Source organism: Podarcis muralis, chromosome 4 (genome assembly GCF_964188315.1).
Source record: "Podarcis muralis chromosome 4, rPodMur119.hap1.1, whole genome shotgun sequence".
In the NCBI taxonomy this organism is placed as follows: Eukaryota; Metazoa; Chordata; class Lepidosauria; order Squamata; family Lacertidae; genus Podarcis; species Podarcis muralis.
Genome location: NC_135658.1, coordinates 83,657,467 through 83,685,365, shown reverse-complemented (window position 1 = coordinate 83,685,365; position 27,899 = coordinate 83,657,467). Strand labels below are relative to the sequence as shown.

Below are 27,899 nucleotides of genomic sequence, written 5' to 3'. Positions count from 1 at the left end.
CACTCTAAGTGAACGAGGGAGGCCCTTATGCAATGTTTCTTGAATTGACAGTATTCTTAGGTTCTTGTCTCATTAATTTATCATTCAGAGTTCTAAATTCCACTAGCATATTCAGACCTCTGCGAGATTTTTAGTACTAATGATCATAAAATCTGTTTTGTCCAACCCTGATCTGGGAAACAGGAAGAGGGGATGTATGGAAAATTAAAATGGCGGTCTTAACCACACGACCTGCACGTTTAGTCATTCATATCCCAGGAAGCACCCCTTTGTTCCAGAACCTATAATCCAGTCAAGGCACAGCAAATGCAGTGCTCAAAAACACATAACTCTTAATTAATTTCCTGATTATGGGGCAATTTTGTTTGTTTTGTTTTTTGTCCAGAGCAGCACTTTCCAGGCATTCTCTCTCTTCATCTTCATTAAGGCTGATGGCTCTAATGAGCTTCCATTTCTTCTCGTTTGTGTGCCTGCTTGTATGTTTTCCCCCTGATTGTGGTAATTTACCCTCTTTAAAAAGTAGTCCTCTCCTGATGAGCTTTCTGCAATACCAGGAAGCAGATATGGTCACTGCCAAGCATATACTTGTCTCACCTTTCCAAAGAAATTAGACAAAAACTAGTTGCTGCTCTAACTATGAACTTCCCAGGGGTACATCATAAAAGAGACCTAGATGGGCTGTGCCCAACACAGGAAAAACAACAGACATTACAGTGTCAAAGGGTTAAATGTAATTGAGACAAGAATGTGTTTCAGAAAGATGTCATAAACCTGAGACAGACAGGGTTGGGCAGGGGGAGGTTGTTTCTCATTTTTCCAATCCTAAGTTCAGTTCTCCACATTAGTTTGTGATGTTTTTAAAAAGCCCTTACAAAAATCGCCCAGCATTTTAGCACGAAGTTCTGTTAATGTACACATGTGTGTACGAAATTTCCCTTAATATAAACATTTTCAAAAGCAACTTCCCCCAACAGAATGCATTTTTGTATGTCATTTTCACAAATATATGCGGCAACACTTTGCATAAATGAATATACCGATCAAGATGGACCTATGAACTGACTTGGTACAAGACAGCTTCTTATGTTTCTACGAAATGTTGCAAAGGGCAGTGGAAATCCAGACTGCAAATTATCATTAGACTGGCTGAACAGCTTATATTTCTTCCTGGGAGAAACTAATTATCTCTCACATTTAAGTACTGTTAACAACTAAGCCATCATATCACTGGCTAAAATACATTCTTTTGCAGGATAGCGATGACTGAATGTATTCCCTGTTCCTCTTTTCAGCTGAGAAATTAGGGGTGAGGCTGTCAGTCCTGGAAGATCTGCATTCTACCTTGCTGGCCTTTTCCACCTGCCCTACGAGGGAGGGACCCTGACTGACTCCAGCTACAAAAGCTGAGGCTGCTGAACAGACTCTCAGGCTGAGGTATTGCTGGGCAAGGGGGAAACTGCTGTTATTGATATTACTTTTTTGCAACTTCATTTTTAGATCTTGTACTGATCAATGTGGAAATTGTTCCATTATGGTTGTATTTATTGCTTTTGGATACTTTTGTTATATATGTAATTAGGTAAACCTTTTAATGTGATAAGCCTTCTTGAGTATGGTTAACTATGGAAAAATGGCATACAAATTACATGATGATGATGATGTGATTTACAAGAAATCACCCAGACTAATTGTGATAGGTCCACCTCTGAGCAGATTAGGATGCACAGAGTCCTCATTTGCACCTGGGCACAGTTTAATAATAATAATAAAATTTATTTGTACCCCACCCATCTGGTTTCTGTGATGAGTATTCTTGATTTGTGCAATACCTAATTCCAGTTGTGAGACTGCTGGCTTAATAAATAGATAGCTGCAAATACCTTACCAAGGTGTTCTGACAAGGAGTCGTTTATTTTATGAGCAGTGGCAAAGGAAGGTAACTTTTTAAATTAAAAAAGCAACAACAAACCACAAAAAATCAGGCTATACAATCAGCATTTTTGTTTGTGCTCATCTGCAGAAGGGGCTGAGTTACACAGCTCAGACAATACAGCAAATGGCTTGTCTCAGCATTCTTTGGATTTAATGTACTCAATCAAGCCTACAGACAAGTCTATTAGACGCAGCAGAGCTATTACAGTGCGTGTAAAACATTTATTTTATTGGTGTATCTTGGAATAGATGTTTCTAAATAAGGCTTTGTAGAATGTATGGTTGTGCATTACTCTGGATTAAGAATAGGTCTTTGGAACCATTAATCCAGAGTAATGCATTTTTCAAAATTTCATCTGTGTTGCGAAATTCATTCTCTGCACACGCCTATTATTTCCCAATCATTTACACTGAAATAAACATTCATGCAGAATTCTGCTGCTTGGCTGCAACCAGGAGATCCGCTCTCTATCTTTAAATCGATGGATGGATGGAAGGAAGGAAGTAGCTAGTTTCTCACCTGCACTCCATCCCTTTTGAAATCCAGGTGTAGGAAGAGTAAAACAGGGTAGAAGGGCAAAAGAGGAACAGACAAAAGATGGTGGGGCTGCTTCATCTCCTTGTTCATTGGTCAATTTAAAACTAAGCAAACTAACCTCTAGTATGCAACCTGGCAACCTTAATTTTATGATCAAAGTCCTTTCATGACCAGACTTCCCCATATTAAAGGTCTGATTACAAACAAGGAGACAGGAAATGAGACGAACTTGGAAAGCAGCATATTCCAGCTGAGATTCTATTATTCATCCGGGGAGAGTCAATACCAAATGGTCTGGAATGCCAATGGAATTTCTGTTCCACTGAATCCTGTTTAACAGCTGTAGAGTTTTCTTTTGACTGTCACTACAAGGCAGCTGTACTAATCTATTCACATTAGTTTCACCTGACTGCCTTGTTTAATGTAGGCATCAGCTAATTTGGGATCAACATGGCAATCAATTAAAATTCTGGGGTATGCTCTGAAATTTCTCAACTTTCCCAACTCCCCAAATTTTCATATTTGCTGAAACATTTTACTTTATTTGGGGTAGTACCCCCTTCATACAGTAAAATAAGCCTGTTTACAAAAATTACCTTTTAATAATAATTTTTTAAAACTTAAGTTTGCCCACTAAGTACTCAACTTAAAATAAAAGAATGGATAGCTGTTACAGCTGCTGTGCCAAAACTAAGGTGCTCTATAGAGTGAGAACATCTCTACTGAATTAAATTATGTACTTAGAAGTTTTAATGCTTGGTTATAATCATTTAAAATGGAAGGATGGGGAATGTGGATGCTGTTCTGGGTTAACTTTGCCTATTATAAAAATGGGCCAATGAACGGGGGGGGGGGGGGTTGAGGGTGGGGGGAGGAATGGAGAGATGCTTCTTGAAGACATCAGTGAATGATTCTCCAGGGACCCAGGAAAATGCAGAGAAGACAGAGTACAGTTTTACTAAAATAACTTTAGTACAGTATCAGGGAGTTCCTACAAGGGAGGCCGACGAAAATATTTCATGGCTGCTTGATCAGCCATGTGTACGGAAAAAGAGTGTTAAGTAAAACCTGTGCTGGAGTTGGTCCAGGTACTGGTACATTAGAAGTGCTAGGGAAGAAATGGAATGGACTTCTAAACATTACCCTAGTCTTCTAATACAGATCCAAGCTGCAGAGAATCAGAAACAAGCCCAATGTACCACATTATTTCGGCACTGCATTGTCTTCTTTCCCTCAAACAGTACATAGGAACATCTCATTTTATACTCAAACAATTCTGTGAAATTGTTATGTCTTCTCCAAAGCCACTAAGCAGGTTCCATGGCTTCACAGAACTTTGCCCACACCTCCAAGTTCTACCAACATTTCAATGGCTATGTATCAAATACTTATTTTTAATATAACTGTTTCTAGAAACCTCATGTTATGTTTCTAAAGTACACAGTACAGGTACCTGCTAAGAAAAATGAAGTAGCCTTCACGTATGCATAGATTTCTCTGTTTCCTACACAAGAGTTGTAAGAATTGACAAAAAATACTGATTCTTAAACATCTTTGCAACATCCCTCCCAAAGCAACACCAACTGAAATCAATGTTCAACCTTAAATAATGACAGTTTGTCGCTGCGATGGCTTAGTACTTTTGATTTTGTTCTCATCACCTCTAATTTAATTTGTGGTTAAGCTGTTGTTGTTGTTTGTCAATCTAACCCAGGATATCATTTGTATTAGTCCTTCCCACCTCAGATAATAATATTTAAATCAACCATGTCAATGAAAATTTGATTATCAACCTCATTATGTATGTATCATCAGTGCAAAGAATTTCTGAGCAGGAAGACTGCTAAGAAGGAATCAAATTCTAGTTTTCATAGGTCAACGCCAACACACTGCCATCACACCTTACTGGCTCTATCACAGAATTAAAGAGCAGGAAGAGATATTGGAAGTCAACTAGCCAACATCTTGCTCAATGCAGGATGCAACTATAGCATCCCTAGCAGAAGTCCAGCTTCTACTTAGGCACCTCTAGCAAAGAAGAGCCCACAAGCTTTGTAAACTGTCAGACAGCTCTTACTGTTAGGAAGCTTCTCTTTTCTGAAATCTGATTCCCTATCACTACCACTGGTTCTAGTCCTGCCTTCTGGAGCAACACAGAACCAGTCTACTCCATCCTCCATGCAACAAGCCTTCAAATTTTTGAAGATGGCAGTTCTTCTCAATCTTCTCTTGTCCAGGTGAAACATACTTTAGCTATTTCAACCCGTTCTGCATAGAATTTGGTTCCCAAACCCTTCACTACCCTGGCTGCCTTGCTCTGGACACTATCTTGCATTTTGTGTTTGCCTCTGTCCATTATACCTTAAAGGCTCTCTATGAAAACACACATTTCAAAGCACCTGTTTCAAGTAACTTTGCCCCCTACTCCCACCCTTCTTAACTCATCCAAAAGTTAGTGACAAAATTGGGTGTTTCAATTGTTCCTCCGCAAAATTTGCAGCAATGATTTTAAGTTGTCATAGGTAGTCTTCTTCCAGAATGTCTGTGGAAGCTGATGAACAGTATTTCCGTAATTAATTCAGTAATCCACAGGACATCCTGTAAAGAAGTCAGGGAAGGAAGGTACTTTGGTTCAACATCAGGAGAGAAAATATATGCTAGGCATTTAAACTTGTACTTATGGGGATTCCCCCCCCAAAAAATCATACATGCAATTTAATATTCTCAATAATTTGGGAACCGGTGATTTTTTAAAAAATGATGTTTGTAGTTTACGACTAGCTAAAAGGATTCTGGGGCTAAAATGCCAAAAATGTTGGGGACAGTCATGTTTTCAGGGTACTCCGCAATCAGGGTGCCATCACAGATAAGGCTCTATCCCATGGGACCTCCTAATGAGTTTTCTCCTGTGATAGGGCACTGAGAAGAGACTCCCCTCTGGACCTGAGGATCTTAGAAAGGTGAAAAAGGGAGAGTCACGCGTTCAGTTATTTGAGTCTCAGATTATTGCATTTCCATTGCTGTACCTGTGGCCCACATTATCTATGCAATTTCAGCTTAGTAATGTCCCAAATGCTGATTCAATGGGGCACTTTCTGCAGCACAAAGTATCACAAGGACCTCATGTGATGTTTAAATTCAGACATTATCAGTATGTGATATGAGGCGTGACCAAGGAGGAAAGGCAACCACGCACAACAAAGTAATGCATGAGCAAGGCCTCTTCTGAACCACATTGAGGAAGAACATGTTTAAGAACAAGCAGCCACATAAAAGAATTTGTCACGTCATAATACAAGCAAGCAACCCTTAAGAGACTACTGGTGTCCTTGAAACTGACTCTATTTTAGATAGTCTATAAAATGAAGGGGGATGTAATAAATTAAGTATAATTAAGAGTCTGTATCAATGTAATAAAATACACCACAGGGTAGAATATAGGAAAAGAAAAATTAAAGACAGATAGTTGAGGCAAAGCTGAGGTATTCACTTATAAAACAGGAGATATTAAAGCTGTGACAGGATTATATGAATAGTTCTTTATCTTATCCCCAGTGTAAATCAAAGTCCCAAACCTTCAGACATTTTCCAGTCACAAATGAAAAAAACAAACAAAAAACAAGCCCATGCTGGATTCATCAATCTGAATGACACACTTTACAAGCCGCAAACAAGTGATTAAATAAATCAGCATGGGGTTGGCTGAGTTGAAGTGCAGTATAGACATGAAGACGTTTAGGCCTTAGAATAATGCTGAGGAATACGAAGAGAAAAAGCACAAAGTTGTGTGATGCTCCCACAAGATCCCACCTCCTTTATCTTTACTGCAACAGACTCAGGAATATTTAAAGTTGGTGAATCTGATTCAGTGGTCAGGAAACAAGGGTTGTATCCCATGGTGCCATTCCACTTGCGCAACAGAGTTTCCTCTTCCTATCCTTAGAATCATAGAATTGTAGAGTTGGAAGGGATCCCAAGAGTATGCCAATAAGGGATGCAGCCCTCTGACCAAGAAACATTCCCCACTCGGGTTAAAATTCCACCTGAAACCCAATAAATGTGCCACTGATTTCTCAAGTAGCGTCTGGCCGAGATATAGAGCTCCTGGGGCATCCCCTTCCTTCCCTCTCATTTGAGTTTGTATCATAAGCATGCTTTGGAATCTTTACACAGCCGAAATGTTATGCCATACTTTGAGGTGCATACTGCCTAGTTGGACATCTTCCTATGAATGGCTGTAATCGGCCATCAGTTGTAACATTTTCTTTTTCGTAGCACGAAGCATTATGAAAAGGGCTTAGTAAACATATCACACACAAGTTGCAAAGCGGGTGAGCTTGTCTTCCTCTTCAGTGCTGAAGAGGATCATCAGATCAGAATCTTTTGAAGGCCAGTGACACTATGCCCCAGAAGTGTTGAGGGCATAGCAGCACATTTTGCAAATATCTTTCTATGAACAGAGGAAAATACAAAAGTCCTTTTTTACTTTGAAATCTGGCCACCGGCCAAGGTTGAGGGTGCAGGCTGCTTGCAAACAGAGTGACCCCAAAAGCTGAACTGGTACGCTTTGCACAAAATGATAGCTACGAAGGGGCAGGGGTGGGAGAGGATAGTTCTGTAAGGTTTGAGAAGAGCGTTTACCATGGCCCGTTTCCATTCTATACCCACGGCCTTCTTGCAGGGGATTTACTCTAAGACCCCTATTACTCAGCGTCTATGTCCATGCACAATGAATGAAGTAGAGGACTTCATACATTTCTTTTTCTACTGCCCTATTTATGAGCTAATAAGAACTAAGCTCCTCCTCTTGATCCCGTCCACCATCACATCTAAGGAAGACTGTTTGAAATCGCTTCTTGTGGACGCAAATCCCCAAATTTCACGTGGGGTGGCAATCTTTATAGTGCAGGCTTTGAAACTCAGGGCTACTCTGACTGGGTAGTGTGTCCTAGACCTGGACCTGTTTTAATTCTTTTTATTACCTTTTTAACCTAATGTGCCGAGCCTATTTTGGGCCATTATATGCTTTATATACATCCGCATTTTAGATTCCCGGCGCTGGCAACTAAATCTTTACATTATTGTCTTAGGGTAATTTAAATGTCATAACGCCAGTAATATCGCTTTGAATTTTGTTTGGTTGCTTGTCTCTAGCATTTTTGTCTTATCCTGCTATGGCTGTATGCTAATGCAATAAAGGTTTGATTGATTGATTTTGCAAATATCTTTCTATGAACGGAGGAAAATACAAAAGTCCTTTTTCACTTTGAAATCTGGCCACCGGCCAAGGTTGAGGGTGCAGGCTGCTTGCAAACAGAGTGACCCCAAAAGCTGAACTGGTACACTTTGCACAAAATGATAGCTACGAAGGGGCAGGGGTGGGAGAGGATAGTTCTGTAAGGTCACAAAAAATGTTTTGAAAATTCTGGTTTATAAAGGAATATTATAAACCTGTGGGGTAATAATAATAGTAGCAGCAGTAGTAGTAGTACTTCTTGTTGTTGTCATTTATACCCCACTATCTGGCTGGGGTACTATTGATCCCTAGTACAATTTGATGTAAAAGAACATGAATAATTTGTCTCTCATGAAATTACAGTGGTACCTTGCAAGACGAATGCCTTGTAAGACAAAAAACTCGCTAGACGAAAGGGTTTTTTGTTTTTTGAGCTGCTTCGCAAGATGATTTTCCCTATGGGCTTGCTTCACAAGACGGAAACGTCTTGCAAGTTTGTTTCCTTTTTCTTAACACCGTTAATACAGTTGCGACTTGACTTCGAGGAGCAACTCATAGAACGCGGTGTGGTAGCCTTTTTTGAGGTTTTTAAAGACTTTGGTGATTTTTTAAGCTTTTCCAAAACTTTCCCGACACCGTGCTTCGCAAGACGAAAAAAATCGCAAGACAACAAAACTCGCGGAACGAATTAATTTCGTCTTGCGAGGCACCACTGTAGATAAAATACTTATTTTTCAACCCTTTCCCCCCTCTCACACAAAATGTTGTCAGAAAAGCATCGTCAGATATTATGAGCAAATAATAAATTTAAATAGCACTTGGTGGGAACACTTCAACCTCTAACACCTTAAGGCCTTGCAGTCAGGGAAGACACACTGCAGCTCATATGAATGTACAGATGTGTACATCTGTAAAGGGAAAAAACAACGTTCTTCAGAATCTAACGCCAAACACTCTGAGTGCCTTTGTCAGTAAACCTTTAGGGAGGAAAGCTACTTTAACAATCCCACAATTCTGCCAAATCTACATATGCTGAATTATGTTCTGTGATATATCTGAGGAAAACAGGCTTTCAAAAGAAATCAGCAAAGAATACTGTATTAATGAATATAGTCCACTGGACTGTGATTACTTGTATTAACTAAACCCAGCTCTGCAGTTGTACATACTTCATCTGCCCACAATGCTAAGCCAAACCACGGCTAAGTGTAAATGAGAACATGTCCTGGTGGACAGTTGTGGCCATTTCACTCCTCCCTGCTCCTGTTACTCTGCCAAAGCATGGCTTAGTGTTAGGTGCAAACCCAGGCTCAGGCTTTGTTTCTCCCAAACAAACCATACATGGTAAACTGAGAATATTCTTGATCACAGCTTGGTCGTTTGGTTGGAGTGAGTAAAGTCATGAGCCCAAGTTCCCATGTGATGCCAAAATATGGTTAGGCTCCTAGTAGTAAAACAAGAGCAGAGGAGGAGCAAAGCTGCCATGATTTTCTAAACATGCAGCAGCATGTTTCTCCATTCATGCAAAGATAGAAGAAGAAGAAGAAGAAGAAGAAGAAGAAGAAGAAGAAGAAGAAGAAGAGGAGTTTGGATTTGATATCCCGCTTTATCACTACCCGAAGGAGTCTCAAAGCGGCTAACATTCTCCTTTCCCTTCCTCCCCCACAACAAACACTCTGTGAGGTGAGTGGGGCTGAGAGACTTCAGAGAAGTGTGACTGGCCCAAGGTCACCCAGCAGCTGCATGTGGAGGAGCGGAGACGCGAACCCGGTTCACCAGATTACGAGTCTACCGCTCTTAACCACTACACCACACTGGCTCTCTCCAAAGCTAAAGTTTCACTTAGCGCTATATTCGAACCAGCATGTAGCTACATTGAAAATGTAATCACATGGTCATGCTCACCTGACCTATCCTTTTTATTTCCTGTCTGAGTTGCTTTTCATGTCCTCTGTAATCTACTGGTCTTTGAATCACCTGCTGAAAACTCTGAAATCTATGCAAATGCAGTCACATACTTAACGTACGAGGGCATCTTTCTGAGAAGTTAGCTCCATAATGCACGCAGGCATCAAAACTACTGAGCTAAACTAGACTCGATAATAATACACCAAAGGGCAGAGAAGGGAAGGGAGATGAAATGAAGTACGATCTGAAATATTAGGGCACCTGTCACATGTCAGTTATTCATTTATTAAAGAGACTCTCTGTACAAAACGCAAGACTTTTCAAAGGGAAAAGGAGCTCAGATCAAAAACCAAAGCAAAAAAAGGAAGAACTTTACATACCCCAAGTCTGATTATCCAAACCACACACATGTGTATACTGAGCAATCATCTCGATTTGTTCTCAAAAAATTGCTGAGGTTATACAATGTCACTGTCAAATGGTTGTTATGCCGCATTTCCCATGGTAGTTTTCTGTCACTTTTTTTTAGCGCAGTGTCTGGTTTTTTAAAAAGATTCGCTGCATCCTGTTTTGCTATACAGTGGTAACCTCGGGTTACAAACGCTTCGGGTTACGCGTTTTCAGGTTGCAGACTGCGGGAAACCCGGAAGGACCAGAAAGGGTAACTTCCAGGTTTCGCCACTCGCACATGCACAGAAGCACTAAATCGTGCTTCACGCATGTGCAGAAGTGCTAAATCGCACTTTGCGCATAAGACCAAATTGCAACACGCATGTGTGCAGACGCAGCGCTGCAGGTTATGAACGCTGCGGGTTGTGGACGTGCCTCCGTCACGGATTACGTCCGCAAGCCGAGGTTCCACTGTAGTCATATTATTATTGTTTTGCAGCGTACCTGCTTCCTTTGCCTTTGGTTATGAAGGTGCAACCCTACTGCACAAAAGGCACCTACCAGCATCTACCTGAATGTATGAAAAATTTGCATGAAAGAGTAACACTCCAGAAGTGCCACGAGAGGGGCAGGTGAGTCTTTTTAACACTGTGTGTTTCCCCATCAACCTACTGACACCTGCATGTGAATGTTCTAACCATATGGACTTTTGTTTATGCACATGAATTTGTGCTTACGTGTGCTTTCAGGGTAATTTCTCGTACCATCTTTTCACTGCTGAACATTCATGCTTGCAAAAGTAACACAAGCAAGTCAAATCTTTTTAATTAAAGGGCCAAACCATAACATGACATCCCCAAGCTACAGTGCTGTATCTTTCCTACCTTCAGGGCAAGGAAGCAGCTGGGAGGATAGGAGTGCCTTTGGTAGAAAGGGGCTAGAGGAGAAAATGTTAAGAAGCCAGCCCCCTTCCAGACTTGAACAAATTGCTGCACTTTGTCAGAGAAAACTGCATGTGACTGAGGTCACAGAGGGTGTCACCCTTAGCATATCAGGACATGAATAGCATTAGATGGATTGCAGAGACAATGCTCCTAAAGCAATCTCCAACTGGAGGAAGAGTGCAAAAGATCTATCAAAGACAAGGACAGTCACCACATCAACAGCCCTTCGCCCTACACATTCACAAACTGTCTACTGCAAGTTCCTCCTGGATGATTTACAAGAATCTAAAAATAGGCTTTGATAATAGATTTTAATCAGATAAACAGACCTATCTCATTAAAGCCACTGTAGCCCAGCTCTTGCCTGCTTAACCCTAGTTCTTCAAGGTCCAAGCATTCAAATCCTGGGGGGCACTGGTAACCTTCTTCAGATGGTTTCGAACAGTGTGTATCCGGAATTGCTAGATTATTCCAGGTTATGTTTCTGTTGACATAAAAAGAGAATGAGTTAGTGCAACCTGAGAAACACCAGCAGTGGAAACAGTTCCCCCCAAATAAATTTAATGTTGTGGTAAAAAAATAAATGCAACAGCACTGTCTTAGAATGGAGAATTAATATCTGGCTGTGGGGGACATCTGTCTGCTAGTGCAATGTGGGAAAGAGCATCTCCGAAAGGATTTGTCAAGATGGTCGCTGGAGTCACTGCAGTCAGAGGCTCTTGTGTTAAGATATTCCAAATCAGTGTTTCCAGGAACCCCTGTAACATGTTTCGGTATCTGGCAGAACCCCAACGCCCTCTGCCTCCCCCACAACCTCACAAAAGCAAAAGAAGATACTAAGCAATTTATCTAACAAGTACAAAATTTTGCATAAGGATACTGACAAAACACGTTGGAAAACAATGTCTTAAATAAACACTTGGTTTTTCTTCATAAGAAATTGGTATCTGTCCTTTATAACATCTTGTACAAGTCTAGTACGATACTTCATATGAACAAAGATAATTTCCCAGGTGCTGAAATTCTTTGTAAACCCTGAAATTCAGATTTTGAAAGTGCAGATATTTGCGTTTTGAAGATAAAATACGTGGAAGTGACCCCACGTTACACAACAAGATGGTCCCTGATACAAAGGAGTGCAGAATGTATTCATCAGCTAAGATCCAGCTGCCTATGCTCCTGGAGTTCTGATAACTTTATATTTTAGCTGCCTGGCAGAACTCTGTTGTATCTAGTTGATGTGGGGTAGATCGCAGTGAGTTTATTATGGTAATCTGATGCTGGATCCTCCCTCTTCAATACCATCCTTGTATTCTGGCCTTCATTTTCTTAAATATGCACATCACTGGCCCACACAGAAATATCACAGCAAGCATAAAGATTAGCTGACAGGTTATAAACGAGAAATAATGGTGAGCTGTACAGCTCCCAAGTGAGGAGCAGTCTGATCCCATTCTCTGAGGAATTAGCTCTGGGAGCTAGGCTCTCTGTTTTCATTAAGAACCTGGGAACAATGTGCACTCTGCGTTATCAAATTCACACATCACCATCCTCTGAAAGGAGCAATGGCTCAAGAGAATAGAGAGAAGCTCTGGAATGATCAGAAGAAGTTATCCCTCAGCAAATTGAGATTTAATGTAGGGCAATACGCTGAAGGAGAATGGGAGGAAGTAAAGCTATTAACATGAGTCAGCTATTCAGGCAGTAGTAGTACTGAAACAAAAAACAAGAAGAGACAAGTAATACTGGGCTGGGACAATCCTATTTCTTTTGCTGCTTTCATATGTTCCTCTCCTTCCAAAGGAGGAGCAGGAACATTTTAGCACAGTGGTTCTCAAAAGGTGTGGCATGCCACATTGGTGTGGCAAGAGAGGATGGCAAGTGTAGTGGGAAGATTCGAGGACAAGTTTAGTGTAGTATAGTACATAGTATCAAAATACAAAATACATACAACCTGAAAACGTATTTATGCCTTTCTTCAAAAGGATTAGCTATTTTCTTTAGTTATCCACGACATATTGTTGTGAATGGGGATTTTCAACTCTGACAAAGAGAAAGGCTTCTAATATAAACGAGATTACCCGGCAAAACAAAGTTCACACCTCTCATTGAGTTTGCATACATACTTAAGGTGCATAGGTAAGAGGCTCGTTTATAATTATATTTTGGGAATGATTCATGTCCTATGCATCTGCATTGTTTTATATTTTATGAATGTCCCACAGCTGTGCGGTATGTTATAAATCAGGGCTGTCCAAATTCCAAGAGACTGCGATCTACTACCACTATAAAAAAACTGGCAGTGGTCTACGCATTGGATTGACCAGAGTTGTTGAGCACAGCTAGGAGTAGTTTCTTTTTGCTTTCCAGCGTACTTAACATTAAGAAACATTCAGCGTGGCCCAGAGGAAGAAGTTTGAGAACCACTGTTTTAGCATCACAGTAACCCTGTTTAAGGGAGTCTGAAAGCAATGATGACCCACCCAAGGCCACGTAGTACAGTACCTACTTATACAGACAACGAGGCTTCAGCGCAAAAGAGGAAATTTGATGCTGTACCTGGTTACGTTTCTTCTCATAAACTATTATAGGGGGAAGGGCAGTAGAAGAATCATAGAATTGTAGAGTTGAACCCCTAGTAATGCAAGAATGTGCAGCTATCCCATATGGGGACTGAACCTGCAACCTTGGCGTTATCAGCACTACACTCTAACCAACCAGCTCAGTGGCAAATGGTCTCTGGTTCAATCCTTGGCAGGGCCAGGTAGGGCTGGGAAAGACTGCTCCCTGGGCTAGATGGACCAATGGCCTGGTTTGATTTCAGGCAGTTTCCTAGGTTCCTAACTGTTAAGGACACAGGAACATATCCTGCTTTGCATGTAAGAGAATCGGTGCAGTGCAGGGGATAGAGTGCTGGACTAATATTGAAGACACCCAGTTTCAATTCCCACTTGGCAATGAACTTCTTATGGTGACCTTGAGCCATTCACTACCTTACAAATACATATACAATGCAGTGCAAATGCAATAGAGGAGGGGAGGCATTGTATGTTTCCCTGAGCACCTTGGAGAAATGTGGGAACGAATGTCCTAGTAACCAGCATCATGGATTTTTTGTTTTGTTTTAATCACCGTACTGCACCTATGGTTGTAGTCTTAGGTACACTAATCAGGAAGTAAACCCCAGGAAAACCATTTTTATTTATATATATATATTGTCTGAATTTCACTTTAGGAAATTCTGCCCCTGGCGGTTTTGGGTGTAGGGGGGCTACTTCCAAACAAGTTGGGATTTAGACCTTCCCCCCTAGATCCAAAACCACCAAGGGCAGAATCTACGAAATGGTTTTCCCCCCATTACATAAATATGAAGAAGAGACAGGGTTTTTTTATTTTGCAGCAAGGAAGCCTACTAAACAACAAAATAGTTGTGGGGGATGGTGGAGGCCAGTATAACACAGGGCGAAATAGTATCTGCCTCAGAAGAAATGGAGTTAGATAAGTAATTATAACAACAGGATAATGAGTGTGAAGAATGCTTAGCAAGAAAGAGATTCAGAATCCTCTCAAGGGAAAGGGGAGGGGACCTGGCAGTGAAAATTAGGACAAGCAGAAACAACTAGAAAATGCAGCACTCAATGTTGGTTTGGTGTGTTTTTTTTTTAATAGAAAAAAATAAATCTTGTTAGCAGCTGAACAGTTGGGTTCGACTCTTCTATCTTACTGACATAAAGATTCAGATTTTCACAGAGCCGATTTATGTTTGTTTTAAAATCAAAATGTTCTTGCTTTCAAGCTGGGGGAGGAACAGAGCACTTTCCCTTTTTCATATGTCCAGCAGTTGTTGCTGGTATGGCCTTATCTCAGCGCAGTCACTTTTAGGTCACAGTGAAGAGAGCCTGCACCCAAAAGGATACTTAGAACAAGAGAATATACTTGCCAAAAGCTGAAGTAAAGGCCGTTTGTCTACCGGCCAGGCCTCCACACCCTTGTTTCTCAACAAACCTTACAGCAAGCTACAAGGGAAAGTGTTGATAAACTCCTACTCCAACCCACCCGGCTCCTCCTGCAAAACAAGGAGTCGCCTAACAAGTGTAGGCCACAAATCATGGTGGGCAGGCTGTGTTTGGCTTCGCAGAGCAAGCTAATACTCTGTAACAAATACAACAAAATTTATAACTCAAAAAAATAAAAGAAAAGCAATAGAGTGGGCTGCACAAATAAAACCACCAGCATTTCAAGCATGAAGATGTAATTACATTAACTGAACTGGGGAGGGGCTTGTATTGGTCTGTGTTCCCAGAGCAAAGATCACAGTGGTTGTGCTCTTCCCATGGTTTTGCTGCTGCTGCTGCTGCTGCTGCTGCTGCTGCACTACCCAGAGCTAAGCTATGGTTTGACTTAGTGTTATTGATTGATTGATTGATTGATTGATTGCCTTTCTATGATGCTTTTCATTCAAATGAATCCCAAAGCGGCTTACAAACAATAAATAGCAATAACATTTCTGCACCAGGGCTCGTGGTTTGTCTCACTACAATCAAATCATGAGCTGTAACCAAGATTTAGTGAGCAAGGTTGTGTTCATTGTCCTGGGAACGAGGAGGTTGGCTCACTCATACTAACCAAGCCATGGTTTGACTGAGTGTAGTGTGCAAATTGAGTCACAGGAACCCCAAATTCCAAGCCGGATCCTATTTTTAGCAGAATTTGTTTGCAGTTCAGTGTCTTGCTAGAGGAACTCTTTCCTTGCGATTTCTCTGTTTCTAGTTCAGCTTCAGACAGAAGGTCACTGATACGAAGTTTTAAAAAAATAATCATTTAGACTTACCCTGGCTTTGTATCATTTGTTACACAATGATACGTGAAAGGTCCGAACATCTGAACACCCAAAATTCCATACAGAAGCAGAAAGAACAGAAGGAATATTGAAACACTCCAAATTTGTTCACCTGAGCGCCTAACAAAAAAGGAAAGTGATATGCATTACATGCAAGTAACCTGCACAAGTTCAATGCCAGTAGTGCAATATCCCATCCATATGTGGTAGATGAGTGGAGAATAGCTTTGTGGCACAGGGGATATGCATGGCTAGATTAAAGGAAGCAAGCAGTCTTAAAGGGAAGATAAACTGGGTTGGGAGGTGGTGGAATAATCTGAAAAATGGCAAGGAATGTCTTGAGAATTGCATAGAAAGGAGGGATGCATGTCCGATTTTTTTAATAGCAAATAAGAGTGTCCGTGTAAGGAATTGCAGACCTCTTCCCTCACTGGTTTCTTACTTCTCTGTACCTTCTCTTTCTCCTCTCCATGCTTATCTAGGCTGAAAGCAGAACTCGTCCAAGTCAAGGACAAGATGGCACACATACACACGTCCCAATAATATATATACCTGTAAGGACAACCCAATCTGTCTCCAACACTGATGATAGGGTATCATCAACCACAGCACCTAAGGTTGCTAAAGGGGTGCAAGACAGGGCATAATGGCACTCATCACTTTATCCTCCAACACCTCATAACCACTACCCGCCCCTCAGCAGCTGCTGCTCTGAGGTGGCTATCCCATTATCAAATGGTACAGCTGGCTCTGGCTGAAGAGAGGTTAGCAGTGAGTGCAGAGAGTGTTCAACATCCCTCCCCCAAGCACCTGTTTTTCAGGTAAAAACAGATCCCCTGCCCCTCATCCAACATGTCTTGTGGAACTTCTACTTCATGTGTAGTTAGGCCTACAGCAACCCCAAATTTTCAGGGTTCTTTGATGAGTATACCCCATACAACGGTATGGTACAATTAAATCTTAAGTGGTGCCCCCCTCCGCTGTCTCCCGAGACAGATGGATGCCAAATTCAACCTCAAGCGTTCACCTGAAAATTGTGGTCTGTGAAGAGGTCAAAGGGTCTGTGAAGAGGTCAAAGCTTCAAATAGAAGCTTGGGCTAACTTCTAATACAGGGCATTCATTATCCCAACATTCATAGCAGCCCAGAACTGATGGGAGAAATTGGATTAAATATTTATCAAACTTTATGAAATATTTAAAAATGTTTAAAAAATTGGAAGACAGAAAGATGGGGCTGGAACTTCTGGTTTATATATGTAATTTTTATCGAATAAAGGGGCTGGAATTTCTTAAGCAATCCTGTGACATTTCCCAAAAAATTCTCAGTTTGTATTATATATCTTACAGAAATTAAGAAGCATATGATTGCATGTTTAAAATAATCCCAAACAACACAAAGCCACTGCCTCCCCATCCCAAGTATTCATATACCGTTGTGTCTAGATTTAGCAAACAACTTACTTTAAAATGTTGGTTATCCTGGTTCTTGGCAACTCAAAGCGGAAATAGATCCGGAATGCTCGAATCATAATAAGCGGCCGTGGGATCCTCAACATGCCCCAAGGTGACATTTGATCAACTATATCAGCTATTTCAAACACCTAGGAACAAAAGAACGTCTTTTTCCTTCTGATTTTTTTCCTGGGCATACTACTGTTCTTTGTGCTGTTTTCTAAAGTTTGCATTGTTTTGCATAAATATTTCCAGGGCAATGTATTTTCAATGGCAATCTCCTTTCAGCGCTTGTTCCCAGTTTAACACTGGTCTGAAACAAGACCCTTTCGGCAACTGATTTTATAATTCAAGTGACTTATCCCGGAACACCAAATGTCAATTATCTCATTCATGAAGGTGAAACTAAAAGGGAGGGAGGATTGAATTAATCTACCAGGGGCAAAGAAAAAATGCATATTAAGCTGAAACACTCAAGCAGAGAACACAAAGCCTCTGGTGGGATTCCTATAGGACCTCTTCCAGATCAGGTCTGGGTTGGAGAGAGAGAACTGGGTGGAGAAAACAGGAAGTGTTCAGGCTTCCTATTCTAGCCATATCTAGTATGCAGCACTTCATACAAGCCAAGTAAGGGGAAGGATCTATTGAGCAGAAGCAGGAGAGATTGTGCCCTTAGAATATTTAATAATAATTTATAATTTATACCCTGCCCATCTGGCTGGGTTTCCCCAGCCAATTTAAAAATTGCAATCCATTGATTTATCAAAGTTTGTAATAAAGTATGTGACCACTCCTGATGTAAGCATTTGAGTACTGTATGAATTCTTTTCAATGATTTTTTCCCCTGTGGTGGCTCCCTGGTTGTGGAATGTTCTCCCCAGGGAGACTCACCAGGTGCCATCACTACATGTCTTTAGGCACCAGGCAAAAACATTCCTCTTTACCCAGGCCTATGGCTGTCGACAAGGCACCTCTGATATGCTGGAGAGGTTTTTCAAGGGACATGGATAGCTGCAGTAGGTAAAAGGAAAGGAAGTCTTCCTTCTGTGAGTGTCTTTCTATTAACTTACTTTAGGATGCAAGCTATTATTTTCATTTTGTACTCAGCTGATTATTATGGAGGTAACCATGGGGTCTGGCGTGGAGAGCACTGCTTTGCTGCACAAAGACCACTGCCCCAAACACTGGACCTGAAGATAATCTTCCTCTTTGGTCTAGGGGACCAACTCTACTGCAGAAGTCTTGGTTGTTACCAGAAGAAGTGTGGCCCTCAAGAGTGTTCTTATTTTTTCACTTAAGCTGAGGTGAGGGCTTGGCCAGAGATAAAGGCTGTATTTCTGCACTTATTGTAATGCAACATAATTTACCTGTAAAACTAATGACACCCAAAGACAAAATACCATGAATCCATCAAACACACACCAGCGGTCCTTCACATAGGAAGTATCCCCCTAAGAAGAAGAAAAATGTAAATGGAATTATTCGAGTTGTGTTAGTTCATGTTTTTAAATTATTTCTGTTATTTCACGTTTTTTAAAACAGAATATTTCTAACACAGTGAAGCAAAAGCAACATCCTAGCATCTGAAATTCTATGTCAATAGTTGCTGATTCTATCCAATAGAGAAAGCTGCAAGATTAGCAGCCTTTGAAGGATCTCCTTTCGGTCTTCTCACAAAGAAGAGCTTCACAAAGCGCACTCCATTTATAGCATAAATGGGTTTTTTGTCTGACAGGTGTTCAAAACAACCTGTAGTCATTTATCACAGGTGTCAATGGTCACTATTTATAAGTTGTGCCTCCTGTTTCTTGTACTGAACAGAATTGGTTTGCAACCAGTGCATTTGGAATAAGAGGAATGCTTTGGGTAAAGCAAAATGAAGAGAAATAAGGCAGGCTTCATCTTGCTTTTCCCTGATGCTTTATATAGCCACCTGCAGTCCAACCTGACAAAATGTTTTTCAGGCACAACTCTGGCTATGAGCATAACTGAATTTGCTCATTATAGTGCTCAGTTAACCACCCTTTCCCCCAATTCTCATCTCCTGGTAGCTTTTGTCCTTTGTTGGGCATAAATATACCTATAACACTTCAGAAAATGGATGCAGTTGCATCCTCATCGAGTTGCCTTTTTTGTTGATCAAGAAAAGACTGATCATCTGCAAGTACTGGAAATAGTTGGGAGCCTTTTTCCTCAAGGGTGTCTTTCTAAAGTACCTTAAAGTCATCATCCAGGACATCAAATCTGGTTGTCTTGCCATACAACAGAGGCCAAAGCAACTTGCTTTATGGGCATTGTGAAAATTACAGGATTAAGCAGAGGTCTTTAAAGAAATTTATAATACAGGGTGATAGCAAATCCCTTCAGCCAATAGGATAACGGGGGCAAAGAGGGAAGATAAGAGAAAGTAAAACATTTTTAAACACACAAACCATGAGATAACACACCGTGGCCCAGTTTGCACATAACACAAAGCCTAACTATGGCTTAGCGTAAACGTGCAAGTTTGCAGATTTCCCAGAGGTATCACAGCTCTTTTGCTCCTACCATGATTCTGCTGTTGTTGCTGCACTGCATGTCATCCAAACCAGGGCTTGTGGTTTGCCTTGCTCCAGTCAGTATAGCTGACAACATGACTGGTGCAGGAGCAAAGCAGCCACAATCTCCCCTCCCAAAACCTGCACATTTGCATTAAGCTATGCTTTGTCTTAGCAAACAGAGTCTATGCCTCCTGGATACATACTGCTAGCAATGGCCTAACCATGGTTAGGAAGTTGGGAGAATGCTCCAGGCTCATAGGTTCACTTCCTCTCATGTGTAGAAATTCCCTGGCTAGAATGGGTTTTCAAATAAATAAGTAGATAGATAGATAGATAGATAGATAGATACTATGGCAGAGGTTTAGGTCTGCACCAGTGCAGTGCCTAGGCTTTAACCAGGGTGTGCAAACCAGCTTCATTCTATCCCTATCTTCAAATATTCAATTAGCAGTTCAACATGATGAGAATTAGCCATAGCTCGCCCCATTACAAATCTAAGACAGCACCATAGTTAACACTGAACGAGTAAGATTCAGGAATTCACAAAGATGAAGGGAAGGGAGGGGAGAACAGATCTATGGCATGTTATTGATCACTTAACCATGGTTTACATATGCTCTTGGGCTATTTCAATTTTTTAACAGAAACAATATATTACTGCAACAATGGTGGTGGTGAGACACATAGCCCAGAGGTTTATGACTGAATTTGAGACTTCTTTTTTTAAAAAGAGTATGTTTCTAGTCATAATGACTGCAAGCAAAAAGAAGAAAATGTGACAAACATGGCTCACTATTTTAAAATAATCCAGAAGTCAATTAAACAAACAAACAAACAAACAAAGCACAAAGAACATAATTATATCTTCAAATGTTACAGTCAAGATTATTTTGTTTTGGCACCAAAACCTGGTTTTGAACCCTGGAAATCAACAGAAACTAGAATCTTGGGTCATCATAGCTGCATTGTAACTGCATTGGAGAGAGGTATGCTTTCATATTTGATTCTATACTAAAAGTGAAATACTGTGCACCATACCTGTGAATTTTGGAGCAAACATTCCCAATTAACTAAGGTCCCAATTCACAAAGGGTCCTTTGGTCCTTGGAATGAAATTGCTTTCCTTTTCACATGGGCATCTGGTTTCTGTACCTCCTTCACAGTCCTGGAAAGGACTAATCTATCCTTCTCCCATGCAGAATTTAGAAGCTACAATACTATGTGTGCTTCTAAACCCAAGGACCAACCACACAGAAATGATTAACTTACCTACAAGCAGCAATTGAGTAGACTTACCATAAAATGCATAGTACTACTCATTTACACAATACACTTTCCTGCTTATGAAAACATTCAAATAATTCCTAATGCCTACAAAAAGGTAATATCTGAATTGGTTTTCAGGTTCACACTGGAGACTGTGTAAGTGGCAGCACAGAAGTACAACTCATCTGTTCGATACGACCTGATGTCACAGTTTGTGGAAAATGTTAATGATGCATAAATAAGATACACAAATTAGCAATGCCCTTCTGGCTCATTATGAGTTGTCACAGCAGCCTTTAGTTATGAGCAAATGGCTATAGCAAACTGTGTGTGGGTTTGTACTAGTCTGAAAGGGAGGGGAATTATTCTGTACAAAGATAGGTCCACATAGTTTTGGAAAGTCACAAAATAAAATAAAACCACCTCTTATTTCACGAATATGTGGTTAACTTTTCAAGAAAGCTTCCTAAATTCAAGCATAGTATAAGGTCTCTATGTTACACTGCCTGGCAAATTTAAGGTGCCTTTAGCAGATTCTTCATAGCGTTCAGCAACTAGCATCCTATTTTCTTACCATGCGCAGGGCCACTGGGGAAGCAGAAGTCTTAACAGCTGAGCTAAATCATTTGATGGTACCAGTTTAATGAAGACTGATGGCTCCTTCTCTCTTGATTGCCTGAATTCTTTAGATATGTCATTTCTGCCCTGAAGCAACAAACTATATCCAAAATAAAAAAAGGTTCTGTCTGTGCAAGAGAACACCCCACCGTTTTTTACTGTGTGTGAAGCGTCCCATCTGATTTGTAAATGTTTTACACAAGAGCTCTGACCTTCACAGAATTGGAGCCCATGAATAATAATGGAACAGTCTTAGAAATTCATGCAAGGTGGAGCAGCACAATGCAGGAATCCTCATATAACATTTGCTGAGGGATTTTTCAAGTCTCCATCCTCTTCCGGCATTACTTATTATTATTTTCCTTCTAATTATGGAACTGGAACATGGAAGGATCATTAGCGGAGATAATGAAGGCCATGCAAGGAAGGCAAAACCTGAACTGTGCACTGTTTGCTTATATGCAGTTCACTATGTAGACATGCAATCTAGTATCTGAGGCAAGATTCAGCTTTAGATGACTCTGCTGTCAACTTTACATTTTTCTTAAAAGACTGCTTCTGGCTTGCATGACTTCAGTGTGTGAAGCTCAGAAATCTGTTAGAAAGGCCTGAAAAGGGGTTAAGAACAGAGGGGCTGCAGTGAATTTTCTTTAATTTCCTTTAAATCTCCTCCATTGTTTTCTTCTGCTTGATGTTCCCTTGAATATATTGGTCAACAGCCCTCGGGTTCCATGCTCCTTTTCCTTCTCATTTGTGGGCAGTGGTAGAGGGAGGGGGCAGGAAGGGCAGAAGTCCCCAAACAAGGAGCTCGTCCCTCACTTGTCCCACGATTGCTAGACTCCTTAGCACATATAGTTTTTTCTTTCAGAGATCTTAATATGTGGGACACAACTTGCCCACCTAGAAATACTCTGTGTGCCCCACAGAATATATTTTTCTGGTGTTGCCACTGCTCCCATTCAGTTCCTGCCTGCCTGCCCCATAGTTTCAATACTTCTCTTCTTTTTAATAAAGCATAATCTGTACTTCTTTCATGCAGTTGTGGCCCATTTGGTGCCAAGCACTCACTGCCATGGTCAGAACTACCTATGCATTGAACCACCCGCATCAAATTGCAAAGCAGTCAAAAGTCTGAATCATGGAAGCAAAGTGAATTATGCCAAGCTCAGCAAATGGCCTCAACTTCCAAAATGGATCCTGATTTTGGTGGTCTGTGGATTTGTGTGCAGAAGAGACGCAACCCACTCTATGGTTAATTTTTCAAAAATTAACCACAATTTCCCCACAATAAACTGGGATAGTAACTGCTGCTGCCTTTGTGAAACAGCTCCTTGTTCAATCTCTCATACTCACAGATAGAGCAATTCGCACAAGCTTACATTCCTAAACAATTAAGAATTCAAATGCATTGGAATTTTGAAAAATTATCATGGAATATGCATTTCATGTCCTTCATAGGAGGCCAGGTGCTAGATTTCAGTACCCATGAGAAAGAAATCAAAACTGTATATCCACGATGAGGGGATGAGGTGAGGGGTTAAAAAGGGCTAATGTTTATGGCATGGAACTGTGCAATAACATACAATCTGTTTTAGCCCCCGTAAACTTTTGTTATAAAACTCCCCTTTGGCTTTGACCGACAAGCATAATCTGGCTTTAACTCTCATAAGGGAAAATATCCCCAAGTAAGGTGAACTTGTTCCATCTTACCTTGAACATCTGAAATGGCTGTGGTGTGGTTAACCTCCAACCTTTTCCCAACTCCATCTACAGAAAAAAGGAGATTACCTCCATTCATGAGCTTTGCACATTAGCAGCGTTATCTGTCAATGTACCAACGCAAGAGAGAGAGAGAGTCTCATGCCATGATATATGTGGTCTGCAGGTGCTAAACCTCACTTCAGCTTTATAAACACATTTCAGAGTGAAAGTGGGTGACATTGCCAAGCCAAGAAGAAACATCCCCCCCCCAACATTTTCTTACAGCACATTCAAGCTTTTTTCCTTCTGTTGCATCCAAGTACCCTCATATATCCCAAACAGGGCTTGTGCCCTTTGATGTTATGTTGTGCTACCTCTGGCCCACGGTTCTCTGAGTTAGCTGTCAGGGCCAAGCCCTCCAGTCCTTCTCCATTGTTGCTGTTTAGATCTCCTTCCCATCTGGTCCCTTGGCCACAGGCTTATGGTGCCAGTGCTAGGAAGTTGCCGCCATTGTGATTATCCCACAGTGCCCCAGAGAACCCAATTTAGCAGGGTTCAAAATCAAGGAGAGCCTAGGGGCACACAGCTGCTTTCCCTTTTGGGTGGTGCTAGTAGTTGCCAGCCTTGCACAGCCCTCCACGCAATTATAGCCATGTGGAGAGGAATGTGGAGAAATGGCTTCTGAGATCATATGCCAGGGCAAGTTATGTCACTTCTGGAGAAGGTTCCATAGCTCAAAGAATTGTCCAGACAAAAGGAGGTTACACCTAACGTAAGCTGTTAATGTAAGAAGCCTTCTAAATAACTTGGAACCAATCTACTTCAACGAATACCTTTCTCTGTACATTCCTGGCAATGTTTTTAGCTCTGCTGGAGAAGCCCTGCTAACTGTCCCTTTATGGCACCTGTCATAAGAAACGGGGCATTCAGTGAAGCAGCACATATTCTGAGTAATTCATTGCCTTTGTATATTAGGGAGGTGCCCCTCAATCTAGTTTAAGATGCCAAATCATTTACATGAGCGTACCCTGCCATGTGACCCAATTTTATGTTCATCTGATCAGTGTTTTTTATGTTTTTACTTTTGATTTTATATATACCGCTCTGAGATTATTTCCCCCCTTGATTTAGCAGCATAGATATTTATGAGTAAATAAAAAGTTAAGAATTAAATAAAGCCACAATGAAATGGCAATATATAAAAATGTGTTCTACTCAGTACATGCTACTAAACAGCATTGCTATAAATGCAATTTTTCGTTGGACTTTAAAAAGTTAATTGTCTAATGGCATACATACAAGAATTCCCCATTCAAATCCTGCATGATTTGCAGTTCTGAGTCATAGGCTCAGTTCAGAAGAAACAGCAAACTACGGTTTGCCATTAGAAGAACAATCAACAGCAAACCTTGGGCTCACACATTCCACCCGTCCCTTTCATCCTCCTTCAAGCACAAGGAAGGGAGAATTTGCATATGTTTATTAAGTTCAGATTTCATTTTTAAACTAGGTTTTTAAAAACAAAATCAAGAATAGGAACCCATTAATATAACTAAAACCTTTAAAATACCCAATTTTAATTTATTCACCTTGGTATAGATGCAACATATACAAATGCAATGATAATATAGTAATGTGATGAAATGCAAGGAGAAAGTTCAGTTTTTTAACTTTTGAGCCAGGCATTCTTTTTAATTCAGACACACTGATGACTGATTCAAGCCAACTGCCAAAAGTACTCACATCTGTAACCTGGGTGCTGTGTAAGAGTTTGGAAATGTTTGGAGAATCACAGAAGGGACTGTGTGGCTGAATTCAGATCATCTCCCAAAACATGGATCAGGCAGGTGCCTTTGCTGTAGTGTTTCTGGCATCTGTTAAAAAACTTTTGTGTGTAACCAAGACACATACAGTTCCAATTTTAGTTTATAATGTGTATTTTTAAACCACTGGTTTTATCTTGAGAAATTGTAGGTTACCTTTTTTATCATCTGCTTTTACCTGTAATTTTAGTGTATATTTTATGTAAACCACCATGACTGTTTGATGATTAAGCAGTATGTAAATTCCGTTAAATATATAAATCAATTAGGAACAAACACATTCTGTTCTTCCTTTTTGCATTTGAAGCTTCAATTTCAAGCTGGTGGCAAACCAGTGTTTGCTATTTCATCCAAATGCAAACAACTGGTTCTCAAATCAAGAATGCCTGCCTAATATGTTAAAATCTCAGTTTCCCATTTCTACTGCACCATGTGGCCAATTATCGTTTCATCTAAAACTTCCATGTTCCGATATAAAAGGGGGAGGGGTACTATATGGCTTCTGAGATCAAACATTATATAAATATGATATATTAGGTTGTGTATTTTTTGCAGCAAATTAGGAATATTGAAATAGATGACCAGCACAGACATCCCTCCCACTCAACATCTCATCTCATGTAGAAGGTTCTGGGCTTTCAGCTCAAAATCTAACTCATTAAACTGGATTGTGTCATCTTCAAATAAGAGATCTTGCTCAGTGTCCTTTCCTGTGCACAAAGTGTCTAACAAAAATGTGCAAGGCTAAGTGCTTTAGGGCTGCATAGCCAGAGATCATGTGTCACGTCTTCTAGATGGTCAGCCTGGCAGCAGAGGCAACCTTATTACTGATCTTTATAAGCCACTCTCGGAGCCCCCAGCTGTGGAGTAGGAGAAAAGCACTTTTAAAAAATCATATGAACTTGCAGAAATAACACAATACTTCTGAAGGGGGGAAACCCATTGTCTTTAAAGGATGCGTCCATGAGTCCAAGCAAGCAAGCTTTCAGAAGAAGCACTGCCGCATACATGCCAGAGGATGATACCTCATTTACTAATGTACCTCCCAGTGATGAATTTTAAGTATCTGAATTCAAAATTATGAACTGAATCACAGGAGCCAACTCCTAGAGGCCGAGGTCCCTTTGGCTCCCCCAATAAAATATTTGAAGGAATTGCCCGCCCCCCAAGTTGATGGGTACTGCCATTTCAAATGGTGTGTGAGCACCATGTCATATGGTGATCGATTATGTGGGGTGGGGTCTACCTGCCCCCCCCCCAATATTTTATTCAAGTTGGCACCCCTGAACTATTCACAAATCAACTGCCTACTGAACTAATAACACCTTTTAAAACACAAGCGGTAGCACACAAGCTTAATAGTCACTGAGTATAATAAGAATAATGGCTGCACAATGTTAATTGCAAGCGGGGGGAAAATAAATTAAATCAGATTGTTGTGTGATGCTAATATCAAGGATGCCACTGGAATGGCCAGCAACACCTGAATGCCACAACTGGATACTGGCCAAACACAGATAAGCAGTTAAAAAGTTTTACGGATGAGTGAATTAATGATCTATGCGCAATGTACTTTCCTAAGGACCCATATGTGATCAGTTATCATGTTGTTGGTGCAAAACTCATGCTAACTCATGATGAGATCTTTTAAACAGCCAGGGACCATCATGGTAATTAACGCCATTCGTAGCTATCATGGTGGATGGTATTTCCATGGCCCAAGATGCTTGCATGCCGCTTAGTATGAGAACAGCACAGTAAATGAAATCAGTCAGGTTTCAGGTGGAACTCCTGATTGTGAGCTCTATGAGAGTTCTGCTGGGTATGTTCTTCTCATTCCTTGTCAGTAAAGATGCAGCAACACTCATCTTGCACCCTAACACTGTGATGTCCCATGCTTCCTTTAGGTAAAGACAGGAAGTCAAGGCAGGGAAATACAGATCACCGCAACATAAGAAAAGAATGGATGGGAGAATCTGACACGGGGGTTCTAGCGGCAGAATCCTAACTTCTGCAACATATAATTCAGCTCACAATTATAACGGGAATTGTATCACAAGAGCTACACTAGTGGCCAAAATTGTGGAAACCTTGTGGAGAAAGTGTACTGTATTTCCAAGGTTTGATGACTCATAACACCACTTCTTTTGGAGTAATACCACAAAATTATACATCAATGGAAAGATAATTTAATGAAGAATATAATGCAACAAGGTTTGTTCAGTTATCTGTATTCTATCAAATGTTATAGCCAAATAAACAGAAAAAGGAGTGTTTGGAGAGCCAATCAAGTGTCATCTTGTTTTGGCAATGATGGCTCACCACTTTTTTGAGTAATACCATAAAATAGTATATCAAGGGAACTTTTGACAGAATACAGATAATTGAACAAACCTTGTTGCATTACATTCTTCATTACCGTACTTTTCTATCTATAAGACGCCCCCATGTATAAGACACTCAAATGTAGGAAAATGGGGGAGTTGTTGAGCTTTTTTGGGGGGGAATGCCGAAATGAATATCACTCACCCAACTGGCAAATGCTAACAATCACAAGCGGGGCAAGCCAAACTGCCGAAGTAAAAAACCCTCATCTAATACACAGAAAAGTACAGTAAATTATCTTTCCCTTGATATATAATTTTATGTAATACTCAAAAAAAAGTGTTATGAGGCATCAAACCTTGGAAATAAACTTTCTCCAGAAGGT

The 27,899-nt window shown here is 40.6% G+C and overlaps 1 protein-coding gene across 5 annotated transcripts in view; it reads right to left on the bottom strand.

The window, feature by feature from the left end:
- NALCN (sodium leak channel, non-selective) overlaps window positions 1–27,899 on the bottom strand; it is a 191,095-nt gene that overhangs the window by 139,340 nt on the left and 23,856 nt on the right. For 3 of the 5 annotated variants that reach the window (XM_077927683.1, XM_028728202.2, XM_028728204.2), the window contains exons 4-8: window positions 23,376–23,432; window positions 18,609–18,692; window positions 17,251–17,390; window positions 15,780–15,908; window positions 11,278–11,432 (exon numbers count right to left, since the gene is read on the bottom strand). In XM_077927683.1, the coding sequence (XP_077783809.1) occupies window positions 11,278–11,432; window positions 15,780–15,908; window positions 17,251–17,390; window positions 18,609–18,692; window positions 23,376–23,432 (565 nt within the window). The remainder of the gene's footprint in view (window positions 1–11,277; window positions 11,433–15,779; window positions 15,909–17,250; window positions 17,391–18,608; window positions 18,693–23,375; window positions 23,433–27,899) is intronic. The other 2 variants (XM_028728203.2, XM_028728205.2) reach the window with 1 other exon arrangement.